Here is a 16290-nt window from a genome sequence, read left to right as displayed (position 1 = left end):
GAGCTGGTAACGCCGAGAGCCTACCGTGGAAGGAAGCGGCGTCCGTCAGGAATGCCGCATTACTGTCAATGATTTCTTCACCTGTGCCCCCTTCTGTGTTCCATCATGGAACGCACGCCAATCCTATGTGCCGGCGCTCCTCTCTGACGTCACCGGAAGCGCAACGGCCTTCTCCACCACACGACTTTCAGACGTAGTGTTTTGCCGGTCGGCGTCCGAGCCGAGAGCCCCCTACCGGGAGGAAGCGGCTCTACCCAGGAGCCCGTCCGCTCGACTGGTCTCTGGGGCTGAGGGACTCCCCACCGGGGAGTTTCCACCCTGGGCTACTTGACAGGGGGAAGGATTGGACCTGCCGCACGATCCCCCTAAGCCCATTGCACAGGCTGACTGTTGGCAGAGGAACCTATCAAAGAGGAGTCTATCTTCGCTCTAGGAGCAACCTCTCATACAACCGTCCCCTGTAGGGTCAGGGAAAACACTGGAGGGTGGAGGTGGGAGGGTCCTTTCAAAGGGAACCTATCACCCCGTTTTTAAAGATTAGATAAAAATAGTGTGAAATAGGGGCAGAGCTGGGCTTTACATTACTGCCTTTTTGGTGCCTTTACACCCCCGTTAGGCTGCCGAAATACCTTTGTGAAGTGGCCGTTTTGTCCTGTCACTCAAGTTGGTCAGGTCGGATGGGCGTGGTCACAGCGCTGTTTCTCCCCCAGATCAGGCTCATCATTACGTTGGTGGCGTAGTGGTGTGCGCATGTCCAAGGTCCCGAATCCTGCACAGGGGTGTGAAAATAGCAGCGATGTCCGTTATTCCATTGGTGGTCGGTGGGCGCGGCCATCTTGCTTTGGCCGCGCGTGCGCAGAAGCGGCGCTCTGCTGGCCGCGGCTTCAGGAAAATGGCCGCGGGCATCCGCGCGTGCGCAGATGGCTATCGCGGCGGCCATTTTCCTGAAGCCGCGGCCAGCAGAGCGCCGCTTCTGCGCACGCGCGGCCAAAGCAAGATGGCCGCGCCCACCGACCACCAATGGAATAACGGACATCGCTGCTATTTTCACACCCCTGTGCAGGATTCGGGACCTTGGACATGCGCACACCACTACGCCACCAACGTAATGATGAGCCTGATCTGGGGGAGAAACAGCGCTGTGACCACGCCCATCCGACCTGACCAACTTGAGTGACAGGACAAAACGGCCACTTCACAAAGGTATTTCGGCAGCCTAATGGGGGTGTAAAGGCACCAAAAAGGCAGTAAGGTAAAGCCCAGCTCTGCCCCTATTTCACACTATTTTTATCTAATCTTTAAAAAACGGGGTGATAGGTTCCCTTTAACCTCTCTATGATCCTGTCCCGCTATAGGTCAAGGAAGGACGTCCATGGTGCTGTCCTGAGGGACGTAACGGAAAGAGGGTTTTCCTGTTTAGAGGGAGAAGGGCCAGGGAGCCCATACAGGACATTTGAAGTGAGAAGCCCAGCCATCCAGGGGCCAGAAGTGCAGCAGGAAAGAACTAGCAGTGCAGCAAGAAAGGGACACAGGTCCCTTCATCATGCGGCAGTTTACTGCATGGGCTAATGCCCTCATGTCCGGGGTGAAACAGCCAGGGTAATACCTGTAAGTATTGAAGATGACCTGGGATGACGCTGCGGTTCCGATTGAAACGGCATGATCGGGGGACCTACTGAAGGATGTAGGGAAGAGCACAGGGAAAGACAAAGAAGTGAGCTGTGTGGACCTCTATGTTGATGCTGTTACTGACATCAATGTGCTGTGTATGCAAACAAGTTCTTGGGTTAAAGTTGGAATCAGACTGTCGCTTTGTGTACCAAGTCAGAAGAAGTAGTACTTCTGCGTCCCAGGGAGCACCTGGGAAACCAAGCAAATAAGGCAGTGGGACTTATTGGGCATTGGCATCTATGTGATGCGGGTGGCCCGGGGGGCGCTTGTGCAGACACCTATGCAGGCCCTGACTACGGCCCCAGCTGTCGCTCACACCATTATCGGACCTACACAGATCTAATATTGATAAGTTATGTTTAGTGACCAGAGCATGCTCCAGTCCAAATTGAGTATTTTCAGTGTGATGGGAAAAAATTCTCCAGTCACCGCGCCTGCATGTCTCGTAGCTGTTCGACAGCCGTGTTATGCAGGTGCAGTGACAAGCTCTTTTTTCGAGCATGTCGAAGATACTCGATTAGGACAGGGGCATGCTGAGATAACACCTTATCCGAGCACGCTCGCTCATCACTACTTATGTTATGTTGCTTTTCCCGTCAGTCAATCGGCCATAACACTGTACAATTTAACATGCTGTTTTTTTTTTTTTTACTCGTTGCAGAATCCAACCACAGATCAGAGGTTTTCTATGAGACATTAGGATGTAAAAGCCTCTGGACATGTACAACATGTAGCTTTTGGAAGTTAGCAATGTAACAGAACATGTAGCCTTTCATTAAAACGCTGTAGCATGTAAAACAATTGTGTTGTGAAGCCGACTCGTAGCCTGATATTTCCTAGCCATGGTATCAAATATGAGTATGAATATCAAGTCAACACCCCTAGAAGAAATGCAGGACTCAAAACACTTTCTTCCTTTTATTTGTAATGTTATCTTACATTGAGACATGCCAATATAGGAGAAGACCTATTAAACATTCTTAATGAGTCGTTACAAAGTGTTACAATAAGTTAAAGAATTAACATACAGAAGTTTAGATGAGGAACTGCACACTATTTCACAGGACACTACTCTATGAAATAAGGAGTGCTGAAAATACTACTCTTCATAACTGGCTAAAACCATGAACATAATGTGGTGTCGGAGGAGTGAGACGTCACACAAGATATAGACTGCATGCAGAAAATGTATCCAAACAATAGCTGACTACTTCCTAAGTTACAAATCTACATTATCGTCTATTTACAACTGGGCTGGGTATGCCTCATTTATAGCCAGCAGGAACGTCACTTGGCGGGGGGGTCTGATAGGACATGGTCCTCTCCAGCTCAGTGCTGATGGAGAGTTTAGCAGGTCATATTCAATGCAGAACAACATAATCCAAACTGAATATAGACTTCAATATAGTGATTAATTTATTCCACCACCAGACAGGTTCTGACCCAAGGATTGACGATAGTTGTTGACATGGGGAAGCACCAATGGGTCAAGTATTGGGCATACTGGGTAAACTTTAGTTAAAGGAAAGATAAAAAAAGGTGCAGAAAAACAACCAAAGTCCTTAAGTCAAATGACCGGTTGATGGACTCGTCACAGGAAATGTAAGGCTGATTTGAAAACCCAGGTTGCCCATAAAAGGTTTAGTGCGGCAAAAAGAAAACCAAAACAAAAGAATGACCGTCAATAGCTGTACAACCAGTGGAATAGTTGCAGAGTTAATACACATTCATTTCTGAGACTTCCCGCTGCGAGAGAGGGAAGGAACTGTGAGCAGTTCAACCTCTTGAGCAGTCCATGAAGCTGCTGCACAGGTCACTGTGAAATAATGAGCAAAAAGAGAAACTTAATATTTTACATGGACCATATTATGGGCAGGAGTTCTTTCCTGCAGAGACGGGCACACTTGTATCTACAAACTCGTTAAATATTTTACACGATGTAAATGAAATCTTGTGAAGAAACCCAGACTTCAGCCCGCCAATAGCTTTTGCTTTTCTTAGATATTATTCCTCTTATTTTTACAATAGTATTCAGAGTGATATCATGAGTTATTAAACACACTGTCTCCCATATATAATCTTATGGACCCCAGTACAGCCATTTTTTGCTCAACAGGTAGGTTTAATTTTAGACAACACCTTTAAATGTAACCACTAATGATGTAGTCTATTAATAGGTCATCAATATGACATTGATCAGAGTCCAGAGCACCCACAGATCAGTCAATATTTGCTCTGGTACCTTATTTAGTAGACATTGCCAGGCACGGTAGTTTATCTCTCAATCACTTGTATGGGTATTCCACTCCATTTATGACTGACAAAAAGAGACCATCCAAGCATCCATTGTCCGGCTACCAAACAAGAGTTTGGGTATGTGGACCACATCTTCCACATGAACTCCTGGGGTTCTACCGGCACTTCCTTTCTAGAGAGACTGTAACAGTACCATTCAGGACACCCACAAGACTTTATGGGCATCTAAAAAACTTTTCTCAGTAGTGGACAACTATTTCTTAATTACTGTATTCCCCAGTGTAAAAACAACCTAGATACTCACCTCCTGCAACAGCACATTCCAGCGTAACATTGTTACGGCTCACGAGAGATGTGGCCAGCTGGCAGCCGCTAATAGGCTTCATTTACTTTAGACTAAACGTGGAAGTCTGAGGGAAGTGTGAACTGAAGCCTATTAGAGGCTGCTGACTTATGCCACACAAGTGCTGCAGCAAATCGTATGTGATCGCGGGGTGAACCAGTGCTGGCATCACTGGAATGGCGCCACTGTATGGTTATTTTCTATTTTACACTGGGGAGTACATCACTTAAGACTAGTGGACAACCCTTTACATAAATGTTAACATTTGTGTTCCTTTGTCTTTCATTAATTAAATTGCATTAGGGCGTTATCTTCTTCAAAGAGGTTTTTGTGGAAGAGCTGAACTTATTGCGGGAACACAAACATGAGAATATCCTATGTAAGAGAATTATTGTACATGTACTATGTACTTGTAACGAATATGCATTATGTGCCATGAAGAACCTGTGTAATGAATGCTTTCCTTCATTTACAGAACCTCTATTAAATGCCGACTTCTAATGTGTACAGACTGAAGACTGATAGCCGAGGGTCATTCTTTTCCCCGCTTGCATTCATATGGTACACATTCAGAATATAGTAAATGCATCATGCATGGTCTTTATCTCCCCTTTTGCCATGTAAGAATGCAGGCCTAGCTAGAAATGTTGGCAACATATGTCTTATTGGTAGAAGCACTCATGTAGGGTCACCATGACAGGACCACCTCAATTAGGGCATCTGTAAGATGCATAACAACTAAACGAGCAGCACCCACCAAATAGTGCAGACTGACTGGAAGGGGTGCGGAGGTTCAAATAGCGCCTTATATATTAATGTGTCACTAGGGTTACAGAAAAACTTGTTGAATGACACTTGTGGTAATTAATTCCATGCAAACTGAACAATTTTACCCCTTGCCTTTTTTACTGATATTTTTGCAGTAAGACAGTAGTCTGAATTGTGATGGTCACAGGAATGTAGCATCACACGTTAAGTCTGTGTCTAGCCCCGGTCTATACCCCAAATGTGACTAGACCCAGTGGTATTCTTTGTTGAGCCATGTGTCCTGATGCATATATATGAAGCATCAAACTTGGCCTAGTACAGACTGTGATGCTTGGACAGGCTTCAGGTCCCCGGACTGACCTATAAAGGCTGGCAAGTTCACAGTCTGTACTCGGACCAGAAAACAAGGATGCGTGAAACTGGCCTAAGGAAAAGGCCACTACGATTTCTTAAGATTGTAACACATATATTAGCACAGTAGAAGACGGTGTCTGGAGCTGGCCCTGAGAATTTGCTGTTACGGATGGGATTGGGGTCTCGCATTTCTGCAGTACTTTTGTGTTACCATGATTCAGACGTTGCTCTATTACCACATTAACAGTTCCCTCTTGAGCAGACGGCATTCGGTTATAAACACCACACTTTGTAATAGCACGAGATACGAGGACTGTTCAGCAAGTATGAGGGTTATTGATATAATTGTCCACTCATCTGTCCTGCTAACCATCTTTGACACATTTCTGGGAAAGGGAAGACTTCTCCACATAATGCTTATGAACTTGATAAAAGAAAAACTGTACAAAGGCAAAAGTAGAATAACAAAAAAAATATTTTACTAAAACATAAGATATACAGATTTTCAAGACAAGCCATACAAAATGGTCACAAGCTTTGGAAGGTTTAACACTCAAAAGAAAGGAGGTTAGTGAAGATCAGGCCGAGATCATAAAAGACTCCTGATTTTGCCATTGTTTCTTCAATCAAGCTTGTCTGCCTACTGTCTAGAATAGCAGGCTACATCGGAAACACACTAGGTTCAGGTTAGCTGCATTCACAGAACAAAACTAGGAGAACAATAAAAAGGGAGGTGGCCAGTAATTAAAAAGGAGAAAAAAAAAATCAAGATGCAACTAACCTAAAACATCTCCATTTACAGGCCCTAAACTGAACTCACAATGCCAAAATGGAGAGATACGGAGGTAGCGCCACCTCTTCGGAACATGCTAACGATAATCTACAGCCTCTGCTCATGCGGTACAACAGTGAATTAGGACAAGACATGAGATTTGCTACTGTGCATTTAATCACCAAAGACTGACCATGTCTGGGCTTTTTTTTTTTTATTCTGTATTTTTTTTTTATTTATTTTTTTAAGACTGTGTCCATTAAATGCAAACAAAAAAAAAAGGAAGAAGTCTTGGCAGAACAGAAGATTTGATGCACACTTGGGAGATCGAGAAGAACTTAAAGATTATTCGTGGCGTATAGCCTAGTCCACGCTCTGGCTGCAAGGAACAAAGAGAAAAATAGGTTGACGATTAGTTGCAATTTCAGATAAGGTCTAATGCAATCGGCATAAAACATCACAGTGTAATGGATCAGTTGGGGGTGGTGTAAGAAAACTGGAATGAGGCAATAAAAGATCTCCAACAACTGGCGAAATCAATATACAGTCTTATCACAATGCTATCAATTCACACAGATATTGCTCTGTATATACTGCAAGGGGATCTCCTGTCTCTTAAGAAGTTAAAACAATAAAGGTCCATTAGATGATATCAGTTACTGCCATGTTTTTTCTAGGGTTTTCCAGGAGTTTATAAATACATAGAACATTATGAATATGGATATACTTTGGAAAGAGTCATACATTACTCCCAGGTTTGTTGGTTATGTACCCCACCTAATCCTCCTGGCATATGCCACTTATTCTCATATGAAATTTAGAGGCATGTTTCCAGAAACTATAGCTCCTAGACTCCATAGGAATAAATACCCAGTGGACATGTCATCAGCACTGATGTCACATACTTGGGAGGCTCAAGGTACGGTTTCTTATTGCAGACGCATGGTACATATACTAAGCACAGGGAAAAACAGCAGGTGGGCCCGTCTTATGTGACATCAGTGCTGACAACATGCACACTGGAAATGAGCAGGCCCCAATCATGTTCTTCATGTATGGCATGTGATCCAGCAAGCCAGCAGAATAGGACAGGTCCGATCTGTTGACCACTCTCGAGAAAAGCAAATCCGCGAGTCAACTTACAACAAAACAAATTACATACTTTACATGTTAGATCAGACCTAGGTAAACTGTGACCCACGGAGCCTCAATCCGTATCTCTGCACAGACTGGACCAGCTCATCGGGAGAGCAGGGCTAGGTGAGTAGTGTGGGAACTGTGGAGGTGAACACTGTGGGGGATCTATACTAGTATCACACTGTTTGGGAGGTTGTGGGGATATTATTTTGTGGGGGCCATCATACGATCTCAGTAGCTGTTGATTAAGGTACATCTATACTTGGGCTGAATAATAGGGGCAATTTGATTTATAAACTTTATAAAAAGCAGCGAGTTACTGCTTTTTGAGACATAAACAGCCCTGATCTCACTGCAGAGCAATTCTAAGTAGCTGTGAGCACAAAAGACATAAAAGTGTGATCATTGATAACTTTGAACTTTCATCATCTTGCAGTCTCTGTGTCAGGAGAGGCAGTACAGCCAAGTTTAGCTGTGTCACATTACAAACTCTTCTCTATCAGCTCTCTTTCTTTCATAGCACTGTCATCTCTGCTGTACTGCCCCTACTTGTAATCGTTCTGCAGTGAGATCAGGGCTGTCTGTCATACATCTCACACAGATGTAGCGTAATTCTAATATACGGTGGGGGCAGGTCACACCCCCCCACCCCCAAGTTTTGCTGCCTGCTTATCATTGGGCAGCATCATACACAGGGAAAAAAGTGCAGCCCCCCCAGTAAATACTCTCTGATGACACCCACTTGCACATCACGGAAATAAGCTAATACTTTGATTACTAATTTCTTTGCAATGAAAAGGTGAAAAAAAGGTTTATTCTGCTCTGTAGCCATTATTACATCATTATGTCCAGCTCAAAATGAAACATTTGGTGAAAGGTCCTCTTTAATCTTCTCATGGGGTTAAAAAGTGTCGCTGATTGTGACAAAATATGAATAGATTTACAAGACACTAATCAGGGAGAACTTGGTGCATTTTCAAACATTTTTGTCTTAAGTGTGAAAGGAGTGGGCAATATTGTGCATGCTGTGCAGAGGGGTATTGTATGTGTTTCATGACTAGTTGTGTACACAGTGTCAGACTATATTGTGTTACTAGTAAACAAGAATACCTGTTTCTATGGCTTGGGCTTCATTCGTCTTCCACTGCTCAGCTACATCATTTGCTAATGGATCGTCAGGGTTGGGTGCGCTTAACAAAGCCTGAATTGATAGAAGCACTGTACGGATCTGCAGAGCTGGAGACCATTTATCTGCACACAGAGGAGGTGGAAAGGGCATCAACACCGTTCTGAGTCTTATCCAAACACGTGGCAATTCAATGTGACAAACACCTTTTACCAAACAGTTTTACAGTAGAAAATAGAGACAGGGAGGAAAAACACAGACATTCAATGAAGACAGCACATGACTGGCACCAGTAAGACTTCAGCAGTCATCCAGGGGTTCAAGTTACATTCAGGAATTTCTTACAGGTCTTGTTTATTTTTGCTAAAAACCTGAACTGTGCATACCAATCAAATCTGAAGAAACCTACTGTTCAGTCGCATGCCATGCGCACACAGTGCTATGGAAAGTCATCTGCACCATATTGCCCCCCCCCCCCCCCCCCCGATAAATACACAGTGTGCACATAAGGCTTCCACATATGTAGTATCTGACAAGAACACGATGGTTGCCGAGTATCAGCAAGTTAGCTAAAGAAGATTGCTGACATTCTGTGCTCCCCTTACCTATGATGAGCTGATAGGAGTACAGGGAAAAGCTTTCGCTTCTTCTTATAGGAACAGTAAAGTGAGGAGTGCTGGGAGCTAAATTACCAGAAGCCCAAACTGCTCTCCGTCCTCAAGCCGGTAATCAGCAAACAAGCGTTGGTAAGAACTCTTGTTCCCAAATATTTGCCAACGTAAACATACTGTCAGTAGCCAGAAATTCAAGCTAAACACTTGCTCCACGGGTGATTGGATAGTTTATGCCGGTGTAAAAAGTCATTGGTTCTCGTCAGCACACCACCCTGTAATCATAGAATGTGCTGACGAGGACAAGGGTAGACTGATGACTCATTGGTTAGCACTTTTCAGTGCTAACAAAACTCTTGTTTGTTGGGTGATTGGATCATTTACGTTGGCATAAAAATAAGTTAAGGGGAGCACATCACACAGTGTAAATTAAAAAAAATACTTTATAGTGGCAGAAAGGTCGTAATATGTCGTTCTGTTCCCAACAGGCTGTGTAAATAGGCCAGAAAATAAGTTCCAATCAATTAGCAAAAAACTCGATTGGTTCTCGTCAATCAGTCTGTCTAGAGGGAGCTTAAGCCAGTAAGCGTGGAACAGTTACATACTTTGGAGCAGGGGTCCCCAACCTGTGGCTCGCGGTCCCATGAATTGTGGCTCGTGGCTGTCTGTCAGCTTGGTGCCTTAGCTCCAGTTGTAGCAAACAGTTATGAAGAGTACATCTGAAAATGGTGAATTTTGTGAGCAGCCCTGCACAAAAGAGCAGATCTGGATGCACATATACTGGTCTTAGGGGTTTTGAGATGATTTAGGGTATGTGCACACGCTGCGGACTGGTGTGCGGATTTTTCCGCACTGATTTTGATAAATCCGCAGGACAAAAACACTGCGTTTTTGCTGCGGATTTATACCGGATTTTCCACTGTTTTTGTGCGGATTCTTCTGCAGTTTTACACCTGCGGTTTTTTAATATGGAACAGGTGTAAAATCGCTGCGGATTCCGCACAAAGAATTGACATGCTGCTGAAAATAAACCGCAGCGTTTCCGCACGTTTTTTTCCGCAGCATGTGCACAGTGGTTTTTGTTTTCCATATGTTAACATGGTACTGTACACCGCATGGAAAACTGCTGCGGATCCGCAGCGTCAAAAACGCTGCGGATCCGCAGCAAAAACCGCAACGTGTGCACATGGCCTAAAGTATGGTATGCTGGAGACAAGATGACCCCACCTGTCAGAGGAGGTGTTTGAAGCTGGATGTGACAGTGTCTTGGGAGTGCTTTATAGGAGAATACTGAATGGGGGTATTGTAGGAACCCCTGGATCTTTCTATACTGCTTTGGAATGATTGATTTTTGTGGAAAAGCTTTGGTTACCATTGTGAGGGGGCGGGAGCTGAATGTGGCTTGCGACCCTCTCTCAAGGCTGGATGTGGCTCGCGACCCTCTCTCAGAGCTAAATGTGGCTCTAAGGGTATGTGCACACGTCCGGATTTCTTGCAGAAATTTCCTGAAGAAAACCGGAAATTTTCTGCAAGAAATCCGCATTTTTTTTTTGCGTTTTTTTTCCGGTTTATTAGCGGTTTTTTTAGCATTCTGCAAGCGTAATTAGATTGCAGAATGCTAAAGTTTTCCAAGCGATCTGTAGCATCGCTTGGAAAACTGACTGACAGGTTGGTCACACTTGTCAAACATACTGTTTGACAAGTGTGACCAACTTTTTACTATAGATGCAGCTTATGCAGCGTCTATAGTAAAAGATAGAATGTTTAAAAATAATAAAAAAAATTAAAAAAAATGCTTATACTCACCTGCAGACCTCAGCGGCGTCCGTTCCGTATAGATGGTGTGTGCGCGCAGGACCTTCCATGACGTCGCGGTCACGTGAGCGGTCACATGACCGGTCTCGACCAATCACAGGACCGTGACGTCATCGCAGGTCCTTCACCGCACACCAGCTACAGGAACCGAAGCGGCAGCATGCAGCTGAGAGGCGGGAAGACATCGAAGGTGAGTATAGGACTATTTTTTATTTTAATTCTTTTTTTTTTACCACTTATATGGTGCCCAGTCCGTGGAGGAGAGTCTCCTCTCCTCCACCCTGGGTACCAACCGCACATAATCTGCTTAACTCCCGCATGGTGGGCACAGCCCCGTGCGGGAAGTAAGCAGATCAATGGACTCCTAGGTGTGCGGAATCCCCGCAATTCCGCATTTTTAATGAACATGTTGCTTTTTTTTCCGCGATGCGATTTTTTCGTGGAAAAAATCGCAACATTTGCACAAAAAATGCGGAATACACTGTGAATAATAGGAGGCATAGGTTAGCGTTTTTTCCGCGTTTTAATCACGTTTTTATACGAAAAAACGCGAAAAAAACGCGAAAAATCCTGAACGTGTGCACATGGCCTCAAGGTCAGAAACGTTGGGGACCTCTGCTTTGGAGGAATACTCATAATGTAACAAAACAATATGTGAACACAGCCTAAACCTTATACACAAGAAGGATGGATAAAACCCAGTTATCTAAAAAATATCTGCCCCCTTTGAATGACAATAAACCAAAAGGTAATTAGATCTAGCTTCCTGAACTCCGGTTTCATTGCAGCATTATATTGCCCACTGATCAGCAGTAAATACTCTCAGGAGAGTGTTCCACAGCATCTTGGTCTCTTATGAAGCTTAGCCCTTGCCTAAGCTTCATAGATGTACTAACATGGCAGTCTTTAGGACCTTCAGCACACTCCCAGCCGCCATGGTAACCCATTGGCAAATCTGGGTAAAAAAAGATTTGCAGACAGTAAATGAGTGGCCACGTTGGTATTACATGGCTGCTGGACCAGAGCACTGAGAGCCACCTACTACATGTGACATTCCCAGCGTCACTTATAATTATTACGGTAGGCTTCTGTTGGGATCATTACGTTGCAGTATGACTCAAACATGACGTCAAAGAACTACTATTCAGAAAAGGCGCAGGGAACGTTGAAGGTAGTACGAGATTAGCAATGCTCTGGTACAGTGGCCATGGATTACCAATTATTCTGTGACCACTGGAACAGGGTTCTGTGAAACTATGGACTAGACTATTTCCACTACATCCCTATCCATATCTAAACTAAAGCTGGCCCACATAGATTAGACTAGTAGTTGGCAAGCCGAGCCCGAAGTTTATGACTCTCGTTCTACAATTATAGGAAGTGAGGCAAGGGCATACCATTCTTGGGGGTCATCTAAACCAACTTCCTCACCATATAGGTTCCCATATTTTGTTATTAAAGAGAAGAATAAAGGAGCTCAGTTCAGCTCACATAAGGGTTATGAATTCTGCCCACAAACGTAGATGTGAACCTAACTGTATTCATTTATAGTCACATGTAATTAGAATTGGGCCCCTTTACCATCTGGACACCATAGGCTTCATCCCTTGTTCCTTGACGGTGTGTGGAGCACTATCAATGGCTTTTGCTTCTGCCGAAAACATTATGTGTAGCTTTTAATTTGCTTCAGTCAATCAAATCTAGTCCCGAGGCTTACAAATAATGCTCACCAGATTGCACACAATAATATTCGGAATATCACGTGTCCTTATTTCTCCATGTGCAATATATATCTCCTGCAATCCACATCCCAATAAAGATTTTAAAATGAGTAAAAACACGTCAGAGGCAATGCAGGTCATTAATCTAGCCATTGGACAGGAGCCCTGAGAGCCGCCTCTTTCTTGATCGAATCTGTGACTCTTCTTTTGATTAGCTGATCTAGTGCGGTGATATCGCTGCAGCATGACAGATATGTGACATCAACTCCACGCTGGCTAATTAAAAGAAAACCCGGGGATGCCATCCGATAGGAGGTGGTTTTCAGTGCTCACATCCAACGGCCAGGTAATGGATGTGGCTGAAAATCCATTTGCACCAACCCTACCATTGAGCAAATAGGATAGAGTGCTGAAAAGAGGCGGTCAATGGGGTCCAATTGTAATGCTTTGCTATAACCAGAAGTCATTATGCTAGTGCAAAAAAAAAAAAAAATAAATAAAAAGTGATTGTTAGATCTTACTCTTACAGTAACAATGGCTTAGAAATTCTGCTGCTGTGAGATCCCAATTAGAAGTCTTACCTTTCAAGATATCTAAACATATCCTGCCCAGCTTGTCTACATTGGGGTGATAGATTTTGGTCATGAAGCGTACTTTAGGAGCTGCCATTGGGTATTCTTCAGGAAGGAATAATTCAAGTTTAAATGTCCCTCCTTCAAAGGGTGAATCTTGTGGACCCGCAATTACAACATGGAAGTATCGTGCATTGCAGTCATCTGGCTCAGCTTTTATCCCAGGAACTGGCTCTGCCATTAAGCGCTGGGTTTCCTAAAGCATAGGATAAATTCATTAGCTTACACAGAAAAAGGTCACTTGCACTTTCTTAGTACAAAACTGGCATAAAGAAAATGTCTGTACAAAAAGCGATTTAAACTCACTAATACATAGATTCACTTCACTCTCCGCCCTTCACAACCAAACCTACACCATTCTACTGCAGAATATTCCACAGCAAGGACACAGTAGTCAGAAAGTGGTATGTGGGGTCAGAGGAAATGGCCGGACAGCACAAGTGGCAGTGCAGCTTTGTCATTAAAGGGAACCTGTCAGATGGGTTAGACTGTTCGCAGACAAGATTTTTTTTAAACTCAACATATAAACAACAAAGTCATTTAGAAATGGACTTGGAAGAATCTTTCACGTGTTTTTCAGGCATTATTTATTTGAACTGCAAGTCAGCCCATTACAAAAATCTAAAAGGAAAAAAAAAACCTTCTGTATGTACATAAGCTTTGACTACGGAAACAAACGGTTTGGATCTGAAGTTTGAAGAATAGTAAAAGATTCCTGTGAAATCGAGCTTTGAAGACACAAGCAAATTAGCACAGAAGTGAATTGGGGTGTGCTGATTTGCACTTTAAAAAAAAAAAGCCCCGTATGTACACAAAGTGTGTGTATTAACATACTCCCCTACTGCCTTCTCCAGTGTGCAGGGTAGTTCTGCTCATCTTCTCAATGACTTCACCTCTCTTACACAATTTACTCTGGAAAAGCCACTTCTGGGTCACGTGGAGCGCAGTATCTGAAGAAATGTGACGTCACTAAATAGAGGAGCAGAACGGCGCTGGACATCAGAGAAGGTGGGAGGCGAGTATATTAACACACACACACTATACAATAAAACACATATGGTTGCAGATTAAAGAATCTTCACGGGAGGGCTTCTTTAAGAGGACATTGATACACTCCCAAGGCACTGCCAGGCTATTTTGCATATGGCTTCAAAGTTTGATTTCGCAGCATTGACATACTGGATTACTACCAAGCAGGAGGCTTCTTATTGTACTATAATTGCCATACCACTTCAGATTCTCCTGGTGGGGAACCTTTAAAGAGGCCAACAATGGTGCAATATAGTTTAAGTCCTAATACTCCATCTCCGCATGCCCTATTAGAACAAATAGGTGCCAACTAGGGCATTTCCTCTTCTTATATCTAAAAGTGGAGAGCCATTAACTGGGCACAAATGTAGACTCCGTGCAACCAGGATGACAAACAGCAAGGAGGCCAACTACGGTAGATTTATCAAGCCCCAAACATCAGCTGCAGGATTTCATTTAATGTATTACAGTTCTCGCTGCAGTTTTGGAGACCAGAGCACCCACCCATGGACACCTTATCACACTTACACATGTCAAAAGTCATTATTGCCTAAAGCACTAACTGTCCATAAATGTATAACAAAGCATTGCCCACTAACAAAAGGGAATGTATAATCAGAAAATGACCTATAATTTAAAATCACAAGGTACACACCCAGGCTTCATTGGCACATTGGGCAAAGACAGGGGGCAGTGGTGACCTAGGACAGAGTCACAGTGTGATTTGCAGAGTCGAGGATGCCCTGTGTCATCTCTGCCTCCCTGGGCATGAGCAGTGCACCGATGAAGCCGGCTGAGTATACTTGGCTTACTGCGAATAAGGCAGAGATATGCAAAAATCTGAAGGAGATGCCACTCTTGAAAATTATAATTGGATTTTTTTTATATTTATCCTGCTTGGGACTTTCAGTACTGTACAAGATTTCCGTGAATACTGAATTTCATGCAGTATAAGAGTATGTGCATACATTGCGGATTCATGTCTGGATTTTTCCACGCAGATTCTGAAAAATCCCACGGGTTTTTGTGCGGTTTTCACATGCGTTTTTACACCTGCGGATTCCAATTATGGAGCAGGTGTAAAATGCTGCGGAATCCGCACAAAGAATTGACATGCTGCGGAAAATAAACCGCAGAATTTCAGAGTGGTATTTTCCACAGCATGTGCACTGCAGATTTGGTTTTCCATAGGTTTACATGGTACAGTAAACCGCTGGGGATCCGCAGCCAAATCTGCAACGTGTGTACATACCCTAAGGGAGCTCACTTTTTTCACCGTTTCTATTGCCTTAAAGTGTATCTCTTGTTTATGGCATATTCTTTATTTCCAAAAGTTTTGAAACACTGCAATTCTCACACTAGCCGCTAGGCCCAATACCTGTTCTGTTAGGAAAATCACACAACAATTATAATTATAGAGTGATGGAGATCCTACTTACAGACAGAAGTATGTAATGAGCATGCTCTGATTAGTGCAGATATGTTGTGAAGGAAGGGAAGAACATCAGCTACCGTAAATGGTGGAGTCATCCTCCACCGTAATCTGTAAATGGCGGAGTTACCTTCTACTGTAATCTGTAAATGGCGGAGTTACCTTCTACTGTAATCTGTAAATGGTGGAGTTACCGTCCACTGTAATCTGTAAATGGCGGAGTTACCTTCTACTGTAATCTGTAAATGGCGGAGTTACCGTCCACTCTAATCTGTAAATGGCGGAGTTACCGTCCACTGTAATCTGTAAATGGCGGAGTTACCTTCTACTGTAATCTGTAAATGGCGGAGTTACCTTCTACTGTAATCTGTAAATGGTGGAGTTACCGTCCACTGTAATCTGTAAATGGCGGAGTTACCTTCTACTGTAATCTGTAAATGGCGGAGTTACCGTCCACTGTAATCTGTAAATGGTGGAGTTACCGTCCACTGTAATCTGTAAATGGCGGAGTTACCTTCTACTGTAATCTGTAAATGGCGGAGTTACCGTCCACTGTAATCTGTAAATGGTGGAGTTACCGTCCACTGTAATCTGTAAATGGTGGAGTTATTGTCCACTGTAAT

The 16290-nt window shown here is 43.6% G+C and overlaps 1 protein-coding gene across 1 annotated transcript in view; it reads right to left on the bottom strand.

Annotated features, from left to right (window-relative positions):
* Positions 1-5849: 5849 nt before the first annotated feature.
* UBE2N (ubiquitin conjugating enzyme E2 N) overlaps positions 5850-16290 on the bottom strand; it is a 37764-nt gene continuing 27323 nt past the window's right edge. Inside the window, exons 2-4 of the mRNA XM_077265413.1 lie at positions 13156-13402; positions 8412-8552; positions 5850-6543 (exon numbers count right to left, since the gene is read on the bottom strand). Of these exons, the coding sequence (XP_077121528.1) occupies positions 6503-6543; positions 8412-8552; positions 13156-13402 (429 nt within the window). The 3' untranslated portion in view covers positions 5850-6502. The remainder of the gene's footprint in view (positions 6544-8411; positions 8553-13155; positions 13403-16290) is intronic.

Source organism: Ranitomeya variabilis, chromosome 5 (genome assembly GCF_051348905.1).
Source record: "Ranitomeya variabilis isolate aRanVar5 chromosome 5, aRanVar5.hap1, whole genome shotgun sequence".
Classification (NCBI taxonomy): domain Eukaryota; kingdom Metazoa; phylum Chordata; class Amphibia; order Anura; family Dendrobatidae; genus Ranitomeya; species Ranitomeya variabilis.
This window is presented reverse-complemented; position numbering and strand designations above follow the sequence as displayed.